The sequence below is a fragment of the Neovison vison genome, chromosome 3 (assembly GCF_020171115.1).
Source record: "Neovison vison isolate M4711 chromosome 3, ASM_NN_V1, whole genome shotgun sequence".
NCBI lineage: Eukaryota > Metazoa > Chordata > Mammalia > Carnivora > Mustelidae > Neogale > Neogale vison.
The window spans coordinates 47,219,537-47,237,737 of record NC_058093.1 but is presented as its reverse complement, the minus strand read 5'-3'; the positions used below and the strand labels follow the sequence as shown (position 1 = coordinate 47,237,737).

The following is an 18,201-nucleotide window of genomic DNA, read 5'->3' as shown; positions in this document are numbered from 1 at the left end:
CGTGCAGAACGTCAGTAAAGCCTTAGGCAGGGCAGTGCATGTGGCTCATCAGGGCAGGGAGTGAGTGCCCCCCCTCCACTTGCACTGGTGCTCAAGCCTGGAGCCCCCTGAGGCCTACTTCTAACAGTAGACTTTCCCCTGTCCTCAGCTGCAAGCCACCATGTGCGGCCTTCGTCTAGCCAGGGCCCCTTGGTCTGGGGTGTCTTGTGCCTGTGTTGGACTCCTGAACCCTTGTTTCTCTGTCAGCCTGATGCCAGTCTGATCCAGAATCTCCCCTGAGTTCTTTCAGATGGTTGACTGGTAGTGTGTTTTCCTTTATTCTGGCTCTGCTGCTGCTTTTGTATTTATTGTGACATTTTAGTGAGACCTGGGGGATGATGAGAACTATGCAAGTTCATTATTCTTTCTTAATAATGATCTGCACAGAGCAGCGCTCTGAACCACGCTGTGTTCAGGAAGGATCCCTGCTCATCCTGCAGAGTGTTACACCTCATGGTCTCTTGTTCTTGTCAACACAGAGGCGCTAAGTGAGCCGCTGTGGTGATGAAGGCCACCTGCTGAATCACACCTCCTTGCAGAGAACAACGCGCAACCCTGTTGTTGGAGAGAGCAGGTGTCCTCTAGTGGCTGGTGACTCCCAGGGATGCCACAGGCCGGTGCTGTGCTCCCCGGGCTCCCAGGAGCCTCCTGCTCTAGTGTCATCTCCTTGCATTGTGTTTTTAGGAAAATGAGCGCACCAAGGATCTGATCATTGAGCAGAGATTCCATCGCACAATCATCGGGCAGAAGGGTGAACGGATCCGTGAAATTCGTGACAAATTCCCGGAGGTAAAGGTTTCCCAATGGCATTCTTCAGCCCTCCAGGAGTGATTGATTGGCCCTTAAAGAGAGTCAGTGTTTTAGAATCCAGTCTTTACCAATAACTGAACTTGAATTTGTGATGATTTGTTCCAGGTTATCATCAACTTTCCAGACCCAGCACAAAAAAGTGATATTGTTCAACTCCGAGGGCCGAAGAATGAGGTGGAAAAATGCACAAAATACATGCAGAAGATGGTGGCAGATCTGGTAGGGGATGTTTCCCATCCTTTGTTGTGATGGTGCTGCTGGTGGCAGAGAGACCCGGGGGTGTGTCCCATCAGAACCCCTGCTTCAGGGCGCATTGGCTTCGTCTGCCCTCAACGGGGGCGGGGGACGCCGTCCATCTTAACTGCAGGTGTTTAGACTGGCCGACAACTGTTAGGAACTTCAGTGTTACATGAGGTTCGGGGTGGGTGCCAGGCTCCTTGTTTCCTTGAGGGACCTCCAGAAATCTGGATAAACTTGGAGCGCTTGGGTGGCCCAGCTGGTTAAGCGACTGCCTTCGGCTCGGGTCATGATCCTGGAGTCCCTGGATTGATTCTCGAATTGGGCTCCCTGCTGAGCCGGTAGTCTGCTTCTCCCTCTGACCCACCCCCTGCTTATTTTCTCTCTCTCTCTCTCTCTTTCTCTCTCAAATAAATAAAATATAAAAAATTTTTAAAAATAGAAGGAGAAGAACAAAGCTGGATAAACTGTCCCATCCAGTGAGGAAAGAGATTGCATAGGCAGTATGAGAAGCCATTTACTGGTTTACTATTTCCTTAAGCTGGAATGGAAACCAGCAGTTTCAAGTACGGAGGGGGGTTATTGACGAGAAGGCTGCAGATGGGCTCATGCTTCTGTGTTTCTCATGGGGCTTGCACTGAGCTCACCACTGCCTCAGGTTGCTGATGGGGGCATTTCCAGCACAGAGCTCGCTCACACTGCCGCGGCATAGTGCAGGCTAGGAGTAGCAGGGTCTGTGTGCTCTGGACTTGCTTTTCTCAACCTGGTGTCCAGGATTCCCTTCTCTACCCAGAATGTCTGTTGAGGGTGCCCGACACATTGCTTCTGGGTTATGGAACTTGCACTGACCACATGGCGGGTTCTGTGGAGAGCTTCTTTTTATAAAGGGGGCATTGCATCAGTCAGCTGTGGCTTGCCAGGTTAGCTTGTCCCCCAGCTAAAGGTCAGAGGTCCTAGTGGGAGACAGGCAGGATCCAAGTTGTATGTTTTCTAATAGCAGATCCTGTTATTTGATACTCCCTCACAGATGAAGGGATACATCACTGTCCAGCATGATGGCTAATGGTGCAACCTCTTTTGTTTTTAAGGTGGAAAATAGCTATTCAATTTCTGTTCCGATCTTCAAACAATTTCACAAGAACATCATTGGGAAAGGAGGTGCAAACATTAAAAAGGTGATTGGCCAGCTTGTCTCCTGAATCTTGGCTCCCAAAGCCCTGTGCCATTCTGGCTTAAACTTTCTGGCCCTGGGTTCCGGGTGTCTCAACTGGGAGGTCCCTTCTCATGGTCCCGTCTTCTTGTAGATTCGGGAAGAAAGCAACACTAAGATCGACCTTCCAGCAGAGAATAGCAATTCAGAGACCATTGTCATCACAGGCAAGCGAGCCAACTGTGAGGCCGCCCGGAGCCGCATCCTGTCCATCCAGAAAGACCTGGTAATGGGGTGTTGCGTGTCAGGGCATGTGCCAGGGTCCCCATGGTCCCGTGTCATCAGCTTTCTCCACGCAGTGCAGGCCCATGGCCAGGCTCCTGCCACTCACCTGGGGCTGTGCTTATCATGAGACTTGAGCAGTATGAGACGTGAGCAGTAGCACTGGATTTGAGTGCTTGGAGATCATCCTGTCCTGAAGGCTAACAATCTTTTTTTTTTCAATTGTTCAATGTTAATTTTTTGGAAAATTAACATTAAGAAGCTGCGTGTTTGAAGTATGCAGTTTGATAAATTTTGACCTATGTTATACATGCATGGACTCTCCACAGTCAGCATAATGAGCCTATCCAGCACCCCGGAGATGTCCCTGTGTCCCTCTCCAGCACCTGCCTCTGTCCGGCCAGCCCCCCCAGCCCCCACCCCCGCCTGTCCAGCCCTTCGTTGGCTTTCAGTCACGGGCATTGTGGGGTTTGCTGCACGCTGGTACAAAGGAGATCATGGTGTTTTCTCCCACAGCTCAAGCTGTGCTCACTTGGAGCAGCTGGGATGAGATGTATCTGTGTCGTCCCATCGGTTTGATTTTGTTGCTGCGTGATAGGTCCCTGCATGCCCAAATCTTACTTGTTGCTTAAGATTGGTAGCTTTTCTTTCAAGGGGTTTTTACTTTATATAGGTTGTCCAGGTTTTTAGCATAAAGTTTTTCATAATTTTCCTGTACTGTGCTGGTGTCTTTCACATTCCTAATATTCCTGTAACTTACATCATTATAAAATTACCTTCTTTTACCCCTGATAGTAGTCTTTGTCCTGAAATCTATTTTTTCTCATCAAAGTGGGTTTCTTTTAGGCAGCTTGCTTTTAGAGAGTGAGGCAGGGAGGAGCAGTGGGTGAGGGATAAACAGACTGGGCTAAGTACAGAGTCTATCGCAGGGCACAAGCTCATGACCCTGAGATCATGACCTGAGCCAAAATCAAAAGTCAGCCCTTAACCGACTAAGCCATCCAGGCTCCTCAGTGTCTGCCTTTTCAATGTAGATGTTTACATTTAATTCCATGGTTAATCTGTGTATCATGTATTATGTTACATATTTTATTACACGTTTAATGCATGTGATTAAATATCAATTTTTTTATTTTTAGAGTTGTGGAAAATACACATAACAAAATTTACCACCTTCGTGTACAGCCTGGGGCATGAGCGCATTCACACAGCTGTGTCCCACCATCGTCTGCCTCACTTTCTCACCGCCCCAAATAGAAGCTGTACCTGTAGGCCTTGCCCCTGGTCATGGTGGCCTGACCAAGCTGTCTTGCGTTTGTTTTCTGTTTGTTCTGTCTACTTTGTTCTCTTTTTCTGTCTGCTTTTGGACTTAAGAGAATTCTCTTATTCCTCTCATCTCCTCTTTTGGCTTATTGGATAGAACTTTGATTTTTGTGGTGGTTGTGGGGTTTTTAGTGCACATGCACTTGGGTCCTGTCTCCAGGTGACCTTGTGCCCGTTGCAGTGCAGCCTGAGAAGCTGCAAACCCCCATTTATCACCTGAGCCCCCATGGCCATGTCCCCAGCCCCACGACACTGTGCTGTTTCACACTGGCTTCCTGCATTCAGGATTAAGTAGTAAGTCGGGTCCTACGGTCAGAGTGTGTTCAGTTTGGGGATGAAGTGCCAGATCATCTTCCAGTGACCCTGTGCCTTCCTGTGCTCCCCATAGCAGACCTCAGACTGGAGGTTTTCTTCAGGACTTAGAACTCTGCTTCAGGACCTATATGGCGTTTCTGAGGACATATCTGAGGTCCTCCTTGGCCTTAACTCCTCTACACAGACTCCTCTGACTGTATTTACGGTTGTATCACAAGCATAAGCCTTGTGCAAGTTACCACGTGTCTGGGTGTGCTTTTTTCATGTTGCTTGGAGTTCACTGAGTTTCTGGGATCCAAAGACTTTAGTGTTATCAAATGTGGAGAACCTGGGGTCATTATTGATTTATTGATTTTTTTAGAGAGTATGTGCAGGAGCAAAGGGAGAGGGAGAGAGAGAATCTCAAGCAGACTCCCCGGCGAGTATAGAGCCTGTGGGGCTTGATCTCATGACCCTGAGGTCATGACCTGAGCCAAAATGAAGAGTCAGATGCTTAACTGACTGTGCCCCCAGGTGCCTCTGGAATCATTATTAATGTTATTTAGAGCTAGGCAGGCTGGAGGTGGTCTTAGGATTCACTGGTATGTTATGTATGTGGGTGAAAAGAAGTGGTATTTTCCCCCATTAGTTTCTTTAAATTCATTAATTTTCTGTAATGTCTCATCTGCCTGTAATCCCATCTAGTGTGCTTTTCATTTTAGACATTTTCACTTGTAGAAGTTGAGGTGGAATATTTTGTTTTTATACTTGACATGCCCAGTGTTTCCTTTGTTTTTGTTTTTACCATGTGTGCAGTTGTGAAAATGCTTGTTGTCATGTTCCCAACCCACTGGTTCTAAAGTCTCTGTCACTTCTGGGCTATTTTCTCTTCTTTCCTCATGGATGAGTTTCTCCTGTTTTTTTGAATGTCTGGTATTTTTCTGTTGGCTGCCAGAAGTTAGGAAGTCTACTTGGATGGATGCTGGATATTTTTGCATTCCTACCAATGTGTTCGAGTTTTGTTAATGTACTTTAATGAATTACTTTTCTCCTTTTTGGAGTTGCTCTTAAGACACGTGCCTGGTCTTGGGTGTTCCAAGTCCTGGGGTGAGGCCTCCTATACCCAGTGTCCTAGAGTGTAGACAGTGCTGTGCACTACAGTCCCTTCCCCCTGGTGATGTCAGCATGGGAGCAATCACCAGTTCACAGGGTTTCCACCAGTCCTAGTCTGCCCAGACTGTCAGCTCTGTGTCCTCGATGCAGGGACTCAGCCAGGGCACCGTTGTCCTGCTCACCTTTCTTGCTTCCCGTCTCCAGTGTCTTGAACCCCATTGTTTCTCATGGGAGGTAAATCTGGAGGCAGAGTTTTATTAGGAAAAGTTGACAATCTGGGCATCTTGGTTGTGTCTCTGCTTTATGGTGTTTTATGGAGACATTCCTTCTACGCCATGTGAACAGCTTAGACCCCATCCTTCACATCCTCACATAAGGACCCACACTCACAAGGGCTCCAGACCCCTCTGCAGTGGGCATGCCGCCATGTGTCCCACACCTCACAGACTGTGTCATTTCAGGCCAACATAGCCGAGCTGGAGGTCTCAATTCCGGCCAAGCTGCACAACTCCCTCATCGGCACAAAGGGCCGCTTGATCCGCTCCATCATGGAGGAGTGTGGTGGGGTGCACATCCACTTCCCAGTGGAGGGCTCAGGAAGTGACACGGTTGTCATCAGGGGCCCTGCCTCAGACGTGGAGAAGGCCAGGAAGCAGCTCCTGCACTTGGCTGAGGAGAAGGTGAGCTTCACGCCCAGGAGTGGTGGCACTGCATCTCTCCCTTGCTAGAAATCCTCACCCCATTGTGGCAGATCAGAATATTGCTTCAGACGCCTTTTTTTTGTCTTTGATTTTGCCACTGCTGAACAAAGGGCCTTCGTAGGTCCAATGCCTACTTAAACAATATGGAGAATTTGCTGTTTGCCTTAGTGTTTTTTTTTTATTTTATTTATTTATTTGAAGATTTTATTTATTTATTTGACAGACAGAGATTACAAGTAGGCAGAGAGGCAGGCAGAGAGAGAGGAGGAAGCAGGCTCCCCACTGAGCAGAAAACCCGATGTGGGGCTCGATCCCAGGACCCTGGGATCATGACCTGAGCCGAAGGCAGAGGCTTAACCCACTGAGCCACCTAGGTGCCCCTGGAGCCTGGCTTCTTGGTGTCATGTGAGGGCCTTGGTCGGCTTAGGTGGCTCTAAGACTGAGACTGGGCCTTGCTGTTGGTGTGTGGGCTCCCCTGTAGCCCAAGCAGAGGAGGGCCTAGACGGGGAGCACTCTTTTGGACTTTCAGGAGGAATAAGAGTGCCGTGCCTGGGAGTGGGGCTGGCGGTCCTGTGGGCTTACCTACTGTGCAAATGCGCCCCTTGTCCCCTAACACCCCGAGGCTGTACTTGCCTAGTCCCCTCTAGGTGGAGAGCGGCTTACAGACTTGGGTCACTGCTGGTAAATGGCAGGACTGGGGCTAGGAACGCACATGCTCCAGGCCATCTCAGTGTCTGGATGGCAGAGGGGCCGTCAGTACTCCTGTCTGGGTATCCATCCCTTGGTATTGGTGAGGCTTGATAGCCACAGGCCTTTGTTCTCAAGGCCCTCTTATTCACCTGCTCGGGGTACCGTGCAGGTAGCATCAGGCCAGTGTATCTGGGGTTGGTTTCCACAGCAAACCAAGAGTTTTACTGTTGACATCCGCGCAAAGCCAGAATACCACAAGTTCCTTATTGGCAAAGGGGGTGGCAAAATCCGCAAGGTACGTGACAACACGGGAGCCCGCATCATATTCCCAACGGCCGAGGACAAGGACCAGGACCTGATCACCATCATAGGGAAGGAGGACGCTGTCAGGGAGGCCCAGAGGGAGCTGGAGGCCCTCATCCAGAATCTGGTAAGGTCCAGTGGGAGCTGCACTTTGGTTGTCCTGTCAGGCGTGGTTGGCAGGGTCATTTACTTTTTCCCTCCCTCCGTGGTACAGGATAATGTGGTGGAAGACTGCATGCTGGTGGACCCCAAGCACCACCGCCATTTTGTCATCCGAAGAGGCCAGGTCTTGCGGGAGATTGCCGAAGAGTATGGTGGGGTGATGGTCAGCTTCCCACGCTCGGGCACACAGAGCGATAAGGTCACCCTCAAGGGTGCCAAGGACTGTGTGGAGGCGGCCAAGAAGCGCATTCAGGAGATCATCGAGGACCTGGTAGGTGCCTGGGAGGGCGACGGGGCTCTTAACCCCAACAGCCAGGGCCAAGGCGAGTGGCTAGGGGCTCCCTGAGCCCTGAAGTGGGCTCCTCTGGTGAGGCTGGGGCTCTCAGCCTCTGGCCTTCATCCTGATAGTCGGTGAAAATACCTCTCCTAACAACAGCTTTTTTAAAACATGGAATGAAGTACAGTCTGTACAAGGAGCCAGCCTCTCGTCTCCAAAGGGAAGAAAAGAGATGGAAGGGGAGGGCCTGTCAGAGCAGATCCACACAGAAACATGTCCCTGCTGGTGCTCTCCTGCTGTGGCCTGGAAAGTATTTCCTCAACCAGCAGTCCCCATGCCTCCTCATGGAGTCACAGCCACAGCATTCGCTGTCACTGGCTCACGTAGCCGCCCTTCAGGGACAGTGTGTGATGTTGCAGGAGGCCAGGGACTCTGGGTCTGACACAGGACCGTGGTGCTCCTGGCTCTGGGCGGCAGCAAGCCTCATGCCATTTTGTACAAACGGGTCATCAGTACTATCTTGTGTCTGGGAAATGTGTCAGAAAGAGGCGTCCCGTTTGGTCCTGGCCCCCGGCCCTCCTCTCTCCACCCTGTTGTATGTGGAGCAGTTGAGGTGTCTGTGGTGGACTGAGTGGAGGCTGGTGAGGATGTGCACTGACCCTAACCAGTTAATGTCTGTCTTTATTTTTTCCTTTTTTGCTGTGCCCCGCACCCTCCACCCCCAGGAAGCCCAAGTGACCATAGAATGTGCCATACCCCAGAAGTTCCATCGATCTGTCATGGGCCCCAAAGGTTCCAGAATCCAGCAGATTACCCGGGACTATAATGTTCAGATTAAGTTCCCAGACAGAGAGGAGAACCCAGGTGGGTCCCAGCGGTGAGCTCCATGCTGAGTGGGGAAGCAGGGGGCGCGTGAATGGGCCTCATCTGGGGATTCCAAGGCTTCTCTAGGAGGTGGGTGCAGGGTGACAGGGGCCCTCCCAACATCCCGAGGCTTGCAGCAGGTGACGAGGCAGAGGAGGGCAAAACGCCTGCGGCCTCTGAAGCAGGAAAGCCCCCCACCCCCACCCTGCTGAGTTTGGTTCTGGGGCTTCACACAGGTCCCAGATGACATGTGTGATGGGGCTGCTTGTGCTTTGTCCACTGCAGCTGCCTCTTCCCCAGCACCCCTACTTGGCAGGTTTTGTCCCTTAAATGACAGGCAGCCCCTGGCTGTCCTTCTGCCATAGCCCCTCAGCTCAGTGTCATCCTTGTTGCTTGGTTCCACGTGGGGTGGTAGGTGGTCACAAGGTGACCTGCACAACAAGGGGTCTCAGAGCTGAGTCTCCCAAGACCTGTCTCCCACTCGGGTTGTGACCAATTGTGTCGTCTTTGTTGACCAGTCTCAGTGGATGTGTCTGGTCCAGTTAGTGACCATGCAGCTTCCTGGGTCCCCTCTGTGTGCTCTGTCCTCTACAGAGCTGGTCACGGCCACTGAAGCACCTCTCTTTCCCTTAGAGGATGGCCTATTTTGAGTACATGTGGAGGAAAACTGCGTAGGATAACAGATGGATTTTCTATACTCGGTATCCAAATTCAGTTTGTTTTCTCTTGTTCCCCCTTTTATGCATACAGTCATTTTTTCTAAGTCGTTTGAGCGTACTTTTCAAATGTATCTTTGGGGCACCTTCCTGAGAATCAGAACTTTTAAAAAATATATTTATTTATTTGACAGAGAGATCACAAGTAGGCAGAGAGGCAGACAGAGAGAGAGAGGGAGGGAAGCAGGCTCCCTGCTGAGCAGAGAGCCCAATGCGGGGCTCGATCCCAGGACCCTGGGATCATGACCTGAGCTGAAGGCAGAGGCTTTAACCCACTGAGCCACCCAGGCACCCTGTCAGAACTTCTTTTTAACATCATTTGCGATAACTGGGGGACAGATGGGGGACATCCATCATCAGAATCACATGATCTGACAGTGTGTAGCAGTGTTAGCAAATTTAGTGTTCAAACTTTCCAACTTTGGAAAGTGTCTGTGGAGTCCAGTCCCCACCCCCCCAACACACACACACACAGTACAGGACTGCGGTTCTTTAGTATTCAGGTGCACAGCTGCCTGTCGCCACCATCTGGTTTCTTTGTCACGGGTCCCATCCCTTCCTTCTTGCTCGCTTACTTCCTGGTATAAGAAGCTGGTGCAGGTGCCCACCTTCCTCCCACCCTGTGGTGCAGACCCCTCCCCACGGCCGTGTCCTTGCTCTGGGGCTTGGTTTCTAGTGTCCTGGCCCTTCAGACACAGTGGGTGCCTTCCCCATGCCTCCCACCCACCAGTTTCTGAGGTCACCAGCTCCACCCGAGGCAAGGAGGTGAGCTCACAGCCTCCTGGGAAGCGTGGCACATGTGGGTCAGCATGTGTCAGGGGCTTCCCACGTGTTTGCGTGGAAGATGCTGAGTCGGTACTGTGAGCTGCTCCTGCCGTCTCCCCAGTTCACAGCGTAGAGCCGCCAGTCCAAGAGAACGGCGATGATGCTGGAGATGGGAGAGACATCAAGGACGCTGACCCCGGCTCCCCCAGGCGGTGTGACATCATCATCATCTCCGGCCGGAAAGAAAAGTGTGAGGCAGCCAAGGAAGCCCTTGAGGTGGGTGCGGCCTGATGCTGGCTGCGCTCACGATCGCGGTGCCCAGCCCGAGCCCCAGCTGTGCGTGCCCCGATCCCCTCAGCTCCCGCTACCAGTGGCGTCCGCTACACCAGTCTGGGGCCCAGAGCCCAGCACCTGGGGGCTGTCAATGGGCACGGAGCTAGCAGGTTCAGTTGACAGCAGGGGAAATGCATCTGTGTCTGAGCCTTACCAGTCCCCCTCTATAAGCGTCAAGTGGCTCTGTTTTTCCTGGACTCAGTTAGTTCTGTTTTTGTTTCTGTAAGCAGCCTGTCACATTTAAGAGCATAAGCTGGGGGTGAGGATCTGAAAGTGTGCTCTCTTGGCACAAATTTTAAAAAACTGGATTCTGTGGTTTTGTTTTTGGGTATTTGTCGTTTTTGTTTTTGTTTTGAGAGAGAGAGAGAACGCTCGCCCAAGCAAACAAGAGGGCAGGGCAGAGGGAGAGGGAGACTCCCAAGCAAAGCCCCCAAGCGTGGAGCCTGATGTGGGGCTCGATCCCGGGATCCTGAGATAATGATCTGAGCCAAAATCCAGAGTCAGACGCTTAACTGACCACCACCTAGGCGTCCCTGGATTCCATGTTCTCTTTTTGTGTCTTCATTTGAGTTAAAAGCCTGGATATTGGTCTCAGTTTAGGCAGAACAGCATAGAAGGTTCCAGGAAGCTCCCTGTAGTTCTCACGTGGTTGCTCTGCTCCCTGCTGGCTCTCAGGCCTGCCCCATCCATGTTTCCTGCAGGCGCTGGTTCCTGTCACCATCGAAGTGGAGGTGCCCTTTGACCTGCACCGGTACATCATAGGGCAGAAGGGGAGTGGGATCCGAAAGATGATGGACGAGTTTGAGGTACCGCGATATGCAGTCTTTTCCTCCCGAGTGTCTCTGGCAGTCCAGCCGCTTGGCAGTGCGCCTTCTTCCTGCTCTTACTGCAGCGGCGGGCCACCCCTGTCTTGGTCCGGGACCCCGACTGCATTGGGTACCCTCCCGTGTCTGTGCAGGTGAACATCCATGTGCCGGCACCGGAGCTGCAGTCTGACGTCATTGCCATTACCGGCCTCGCCGCGAATTTGGACCGGGCTAAGGCTGGCTTGCTGGAGCGCGTGAGGGAGCTGCAGGCTGAGCAGGAGGACCGGGTGGGTTTCCACAGGGGCATCCACCAGAGCCGCAGTACTCAGCCTTCATCATCATTTTGGAGGGTCACTAGCACCCTGGCCACTTGGCAGCCAGTTCAGCCAGGTGCAACCCTGTTGCAGTTTGTGTCCATGGGCCTTTCTTCAGGGGCAGCGTTGGCGGGCGTAGCACTTTTCTCTTCCCTGTTACAGCGGCAGAGTTAGATTCCTGCTAGTCTTTTTTTTTTTTTTTTTCCAAAGTAAATGTGCCATTTGTGGTGCCTCCAGCCACATAGGACAGGTAAGGTTAGTGAGGCCTGGGAGCCATTGCTGCGAAAGACTCCCAAACATGAGTGGTGTGGTCCATGGTGGGTGTCTGCGGGCCCATGTGGACCTTCTCATTGCAGGGTTTCCGTGCTTTGGGGAGGGTTCAAGACCCACCTCCCCTCTGTAGAGCTGCCGTTGGAAGGGTTTCCTGAGTGGTGCACAGGGAGGCTGGGTGTTGTCCCCTCCTGAAGCCTTGGTGCAGATTCCTTGGGTTGTGGGCTTTGAGGACTTCCTGGAATCAGGTTGGGTCAGGGCACACAGACCTCTAAAACCTGAGTGCGCTTCCAACGGTCACACCCCTGGCCATGGATGTCCCAGACTGGCTGGTTCTCTTTTCCTTCTGGCCTGCTTTTTATACCCTAGCCTTGGAAAACCCCCTCCAACCCCACCCAGAACATTTTTATACTTACTTATCAGATCCCTGTTAAACCAATTAAAAAGGAGCTCAGAACTCACCACTTGCCGTGCCAGCCTTGTTGATGCCCAAGGGGTCCTTTCTGAATCTGTGAGCTTGCTTACGGGCAGGTCCTTGAGCTGGTGGGGTGGGGTGACACAGAGGCTAATAGGAAAGCCATGTCTTGTTTTTGTCACTGGGGATACGTTTGGGGTTCAGGACAGAAAGTCGGGGTGGCAGTAGCACGTGGCTGCACATGATGGTGATGGTCAGCCTTGAACTCCTCCACTCTTGTCTCATCTGTAGGCTTTAAGGAGCTTTAAGCTGAGTGTCACTGTGGACCCAAAATACCATCCCAAAATTATTGGGAGAAAAGGGGCAGTGATTACCCAAATCCGCTTGGAACATGATGTGAACATTCAGTTTCCTGATAAGGACGATGGGAGCCAGGTAAGAATGACTGCTTGCGTCAGACTCTGTTGCCGAAGCATTTTTGGGCAGGTAGACTTCTGTAACCTCATCCTGACCTGCGAGCAGTGAGCAGGCGCGCTTAGGATGCGCCCAGGCGTGTGGGGGGGATAGGGCAGAGTGCAGAGTGACAGGTCTCTGAGGATCGGATTTTGGCTTGGGCTTTGGTCACTATCTCGGTCTGTGTCTGCCTGCATTGCCGTGTGGACCTTCTCCCCTGCCCACCTGGTCATCAGCTGGGTCCCTCCCACACAATCGTCCCCACAGGTGCAGTCCTTCAAGGAGCACCCTCCCCTGCACCCATCACTCCCCTGCCTGTGTTCTTCTTGGCTCGAACAGGGGTCCCTTCCAGCACAGCTTCGCACACAGTGGGAGCCTAGTCTCTGTCTCTCCTCCAGTAGAATGCAGCAGAGCACCCAGAAATGGTCTGCTAGAATCTTCCAGCCAGCAAATCCCAGCATGCCTATGTAGATAGACTCTGACCTTTCAACCTTGCATCCAAGCACTGTGGCAGGGTTAGTCTGTGAGCTGCAGCCTGAGTTCAGAAAGGCAGGCAGGCCTGTAGGGCCTCAGCCCGTGCCCCGTCTCTTGTCTGCCTCCTGCCAGGTCCTCCCTTCCTCCAGATGCATCCTTTGATCTGCCTCTGCATTTCTAACAAACATGTTTACACTGCTGTTCTTTTTTATTCTTTGTGGTGGTGGTGGTAGTGTTGTTTAAGTGAGCCATATGCCCAGTGTGGGGTTGAATTCATGACCCTGAGGTCAAGAGTCACCTGCTCTTCCAACTGAGCCAGCCATATATCCCTTTAACTTTAATTTTCAATGTTTTAATTTTTTTTTCTAAGATTTTATTTATGTACTTGAGGGGGAGAGAGAGTGTGAATGAGAGCCGAAGAGCAGGCAGAGGGAGAAGCAGACTCCCACTGAGCAGGGAGCTGGACGTGGAGCTCCATCCCAGGACTCTCAGATCGTGACCTGAGCCACCCAGGTGCCTGTAGTTTGTAATGTTTTTAATTCTGAGAATTCAGCTCTTTTAAACTCCTTACCTTGGGACGCCTGGGTGGCTCAGTCAGTTGGGTGTCTGTGTTCGGCTCAGGTGGTGATCAGGCTCATGAACGAGTCCCCCATCAGGCTCCTTGCTCAGTGGGAAGCCTGCTTCACCATTTGCCTGCTGTTTCCTCTGCTTGTGCTCTCTGACAAATCAATAAATAAAATCTTAGAAAAAAGAAGAAATTATCCCTCATCTTCACTGTGTTTATCTTATTCAATTTTGCTATGTAAATATCATGGTCATTATCTGATGTTCAGACCACAGTGGCTAATATTCCACAAGCTGAAGGGGATTAGTGGCCACGTTTTCTTCATAGGCAGCTTTTTCCTGGGAGGCTCATGCTTCCGTTGGCGAAGGGGTCTGGTCTTTGTCTGTCTGGGGAGGCGCTTGTTGGCGGTTGGTGGACTTTGGGCACCGTGGTAGTGGGGGAGGGGAACTGGCTGCTGCTCTGCTGTCTCCTGGGGTCCTTGTGGCCTCTTTTGGGCAGATCTTGAAGTTCCTGCTCTTCTGCTTTGTTTCCCAAAGTGTTCTCTGGTCCTTTGTGTTCTGTTGCTCTTTTGTACATGTAGTGTGTTCTCTTGCCTTAAAGAATGTGGCTCACGGGGTGAGGTGATTCTGTGCTCACGTGTTCGTAATGCCTTGAGTCATGTGTCTGCGCTGCCTGCGCTCTACGAGGGTGCCCTCGCCTGTCTGTGTGCATGTGAGAGGCCTGAAGGCTAGGCCGGGGTGAGCTGTGGCCGTGGAGTGCTGGCCACGGTGTTTGGAACCTTCTTTCCAGGTCGGTTTGTCTCCAGCGAGATGCCTCCAGATGCAGGGCCCGGGGTCACCGACACTGTGCCCCCACCTGCAGCTCTCTTTGTGTGCAGGTGCCCTTTCTTTTCCCATATGTGTCTTCTTGGTGGGGTGGGGGTGGGAGGGGAGTGGGCAGGAGCTAGTAGGCATTGTTGACCTGTTGTTTTAAATCAGCACCTGACATTCTTTTCTAGCTTTTTTCTGTTCTGAGTGGTTCAGTGTTTACCCTGAAGGTGAGGCCTGCCTCGTCCAGCCAGAGCTGCCTCTTGTCACCTCCAGAACTGCACCTGCTGTGTTAGGACTCCCAGCCTTGAATTTCTAGGGGTTCCCATCTTCTGACTGGTTGTTCTTTCTCAGCCCCAGGACCAAATTACTATCACAGGGTATGAAAAGAATACAGAAGCTGCCCGGGACGCCATATTGAAAATTGTGGGTGAACTTGAGCAAATGGTTTCTGAGGATGTCCCGCTGGACCACCGTGTTCACGCCCGTATCATTGGCGCCCGTGGAAAAGCCATCCGCAAAATCATGGATGAATTCAAGGTGGGTCCCCAGCCCAGTTGTGAAGGGGCATCATCAAGTCCTGGACGCGTGGTGGGTGCGATGGAGTGCTGCTTCCCATGGCCTAGTTGAGGGCCTCAGGGATTCCTGCCTCAGCTGCTGACCGCACTTAGGGTTTGAAAGTCTGACACTCACGTGCCTGTCCTAAGTGGGTGAGGTGGCACAGGGGGCACAGACAGGTGCCCTTGGTAGTGTTGGGCAGTGTCCTACCCTGACTGCAGGAGGGGCAGCCCCACAGGGCACAAGCGGCTTCTGTATCTGTCGTGTCATGCTTAGTTCTGATGTACAGGACCTTTGCCTCTTGAAAACAAGGTTAACTTGGGGAAAGTTCACTAGAATTCCACCATTCCCAGCCACACAGAACCATGAGCCTCTGGTCTAGAGATCCTAGGCGGAGGGTTCCCAGCTGCCTCAGCTGCTATATATGCTCCTTCCAGGTGGACATTCGCTTCCCACAGAGTGGGGCCCCAGACCCCAACTGCGTCACCGTGACGGGGCTCCCAGAGAACGTGGAAGAAGCCATCGATCACATCCTCAACCTAGAGGAGGAATACGTGAGTTGTGTCTGGACAGGAGGCCTGTACCCAGGACACCTTGCCTCTGACTGGCATGGGGTGACAGCAAGGCTGTGTGCATTTGCTCCCGGGGCATGTCAGGGACAGGGTCTCCCCTGAGCGAGTCTTGATTACTGGAGACTAAGCAAGCATGGTCGTTGTGCGTGCCTGCTGCAGACTGACACCCCCCCCAATACACCTGTGCCCACAGTTGGCTGACGTGGTCGACAGCGAGGCCCTGCAGCTGTACATGAAGCCGCCAGCCCATGAGGAGTCCAAAGCGCCATCGAAGGGCTTTGTGGTCCGGGATGCCCCCTGGACCGCAAATAGCAGCGAGAAGGTTAGATGCTCTTCTTTGCTCCGTGTGCCCTGGGAGGGGGAGCACTGGCAAGCTAGGCTGCTCAGGCGGGATCCCCTTACTGAAGCTGTGCACTCTTTCCCCTACAGGCCCCTGACATGAGCAGCTCCGAAGAGTTTCCCAGCTTTGGGGCTCAGGTGGCCCCCAAGACCCTCCCATGGGGCCCCAAACGATAATGATCAGAAAGCAGAAACCTCTCCAGCCTGCTGACCCAAACCCCACCACACATGGTTTGTTTCAATCTGACTCAGCAGCTGGACCCTCCATAAATTGTTGACACTTCCCCCTCCCCGAGGTCTCGCAGTGAAGCTGGGCACGCCAGCCCCCTGTGTGCGCTCAGGATCTGCTTCCTGACACCTTTTGCTCTGGGACGGCGTTCCGCTGTTGTACACACTAACAGAGGTAATTGGACATTTCCCTACAAGCCTCCTGGCTCATCCAGCATGTCAGTAAGGCTCTGGCCTCCACTCTGAGAGCTCCACAGCTGTGGCTGAGTCTACTTCCTGTGTCATGACCTCAGGAAATAAATTTCCTTGACTTTATAAAAGCCAAAATGTTTGCCCTCTTCCTTTCCCACCTCCTTTCCTCCCTCTGCCTGCCATTCAGTCCCTCCTTGTCAAATGCAGTCCACCTTCTTCCAGCTGCCAAAAAGCCCACTTAGCCCAGACCATATGGTGGGGAAGAAGACCCAGTTTGCATACTGGGAGCGCCCAGACCCAAAGGAGAGCTGCGGTGGAGCCTGAGGGGACCAGAGAGGCAGAAGGGTGACCTGGGTTCTCAGGCGGTCTTGGCTTTGCACACGCTGGGGTCTGAAAGCACCGAGTGTCTCCACCACGCGGCACTGGAGACCCCAAGTCTGGTGAGCAAAGCCTGAAGGCAAGGCCGCACATCTCCATATAGGTCTACCGTGGCTGGCACGGTGGCCTGGTGTGGCCTGAGAAACGTGGGCACGGGGAGAAGGGAAGCCTGTGGAGCAGTGGTGGAGACTGTCCACTCCTCCCTCGTGCCCGCCCACCCCCCCAGGCGCCAGGTATGAAGTCGCCTCCTTTCTACCTCAGAGCCAGCGTGGCATGGTCCCACGCTTAGGAGAGAGCCAGCCGTGGCGCTCGGCCTCTTGGTTTAGAGGTTTCCAGCGGTGGCATGTTTGCTGCAGCACCAGGTCTCCCCTAGGTTGTCCTCTGACACAAGCTCAGGCGCTGGGTGTGGGCTTCCCGGGGGTTGGTCTGAAGAGGCCGGCTTTGTGGTCCCGGGCTACAGAGAGGTGAGGACCAACAAGGGAGGCTCTCCTCTGTCTCGGCATGCAGTGGGTAACTGTGACTGTTGGGCCACAGGCCTTGGCGAGCAGGGGGGGCCTGGCTCTGCAGCTGCCTGTTGAGGGTCTGCTCGGAGAGGAAGGGGGCCCCAGGCAGCACGGAGGCACCTGTGTGCCGTGTCATGTGGGACCGAGGACGGGCCCTCCCCATCCCTGCCTCTGCCTTGTCTCGTCCCACCCTGAGATACTGGTGTTCCTAAGGGCTGGACATGTGTCCTGCACACACAGTCTGTGCCGCCCCCACACCCCCACCCTTCTCTCTCTAGCTCCATTAATGGAAGCTTGGTGACCTGCCGACTCTACAATTCTGAGTAGATGGAGTGTCACTTGACAAGTGCACCTTGAGCCGCCTTTGCAAGCTCCCGTCCATGTGGTAGCCTGAGGTGTGCCCACCTCCAGGAGCGATGGCCTAGGGTGGGAGAGAACACGCACTTGAGCGGACAGGCTGGGGGACCCAGAGTAGGTCCAGTGAGGACAGGGAGGGAGGAGGGGAGGTGCTACCTTACCTTTCCAGGAGTACCCCCTCCATCTCCTGGGGGGCCTGGTTGGGAAAGGGCACCTTTTCTCCAGCTGCGTGAGGTTTGGGGCCTTTCCTGCTGGCCATCTTGTTTCCCTCCACTGGCCCCTCCGACCCTCACGGCATCTACCCAAACCCCTCTTCTTCCCTCCATCTTTTCTATAGCATCCTTCCACAGTGCCCACCCCTGCCCTTCCCTAGAGGTAAATTTTAAATTTTCACAACAGATTTTTTGCACATCTGCATTTATTGCTAAATGTTGTAGATGCAAACTCCCTCTCTCCCCCAAAACTGTATTTGGGATCTTGTGTGCTCTGTTTTTGGTGGTTGTTACTAAAGATTGCTTGGTGACCCCGCCCAGGCCTGGTCTCCTGCAGCCACCCCTGCAGCTGGGACAGCCCTGGGCAGGGTGGGGTGTGCGTGTCCATTTCCTTTGTTGAATGTCTTCCATATCATGTGTTTCCATAGCTATGATCCATCCCTTGGCCTTAATTTTGGAACCTGGAGATTATATGCAAACATGTGTAAAGGCTTATGAATATGGATGACACTGGAATTTTATAAATTCTAAAATAAAACATGAAACCAGATAGAGTGTGCAACAACTCATTTTGTCATGCAGCATGTCCTGTGAAACCAGGGATGTCTTCAGCATGCTCTTAAGTGGTAACTGGAGATGCACAGATAGTTCTAGTGTCTGGTGTGTTTCTCCCAGCTGGCATGTGGGAGATGGGTCAGCA

At 52.6% G+C, this 18,201-nt stretch overlaps 1 protein-coding gene across 3 annotated transcripts in view; it reads left to right on the top strand.

Annotated features, from left to right (window-relative positions):
- Positions 1-18,051, top strand: part of LOC122902478 (high density lipoprotein binding protein) — a 72,981-nt gene extending 54,930 nt beyond the window's left edge. For all 3 annotated transcript variants that reach the window (XM_044242020.1, XM_044242021.1, XM_044242022.1), the window contains exons 13-28: positions 724-828; positions 955-1,068; positions 2,175-2,261; positions 2,391-2,522; positions 5,710-5,928; positions 6,848-7,069; positions 7,157-7,375; positions 8,107-8,245; positions 9,848-10,002; positions 10,761-10,865; positions 11,018-11,152; positions 12,156-12,299; positions 14,517-14,702; positions 15,158-15,274; positions 15,486-15,614; positions 15,722-18,051. In XM_044242020.1, the coding sequence (XP_044097955.1) occupies positions 724-828; positions 955-1,068; positions 2,175-2,261; positions 2,391-2,522; positions 5,710-5,928; positions 6,848-7,069; positions 7,157-7,375; positions 8,107-8,245; positions 9,848-10,002; positions 10,761-10,865; positions 11,018-11,152; positions 12,156-12,299; positions 14,517-14,702; positions 15,158-15,274; positions 15,486-15,614; positions 15,722-15,808 (2,295 nt within the window). In that variant the 3' untranslated portion in view covers positions 15,809-18,051. The remainder of the gene's footprint in view (positions 1-723; positions 829-954; positions 1,069-2,174; positions 2,262-2,390; positions 2,523-5,709; positions 5,929-6,847; positions 7,070-7,156; positions 7,376-8,106; positions 8,246-9,847; positions 10,003-10,760; positions 10,866-11,017; positions 11,153-12,155; positions 12,300-14,516; positions 14,703-15,157; positions 15,275-15,485; positions 15,615-15,721) is intronic.
- The last annotated feature ends 150 nt before the right edge of the window (positions 18,052-18,201 follow it).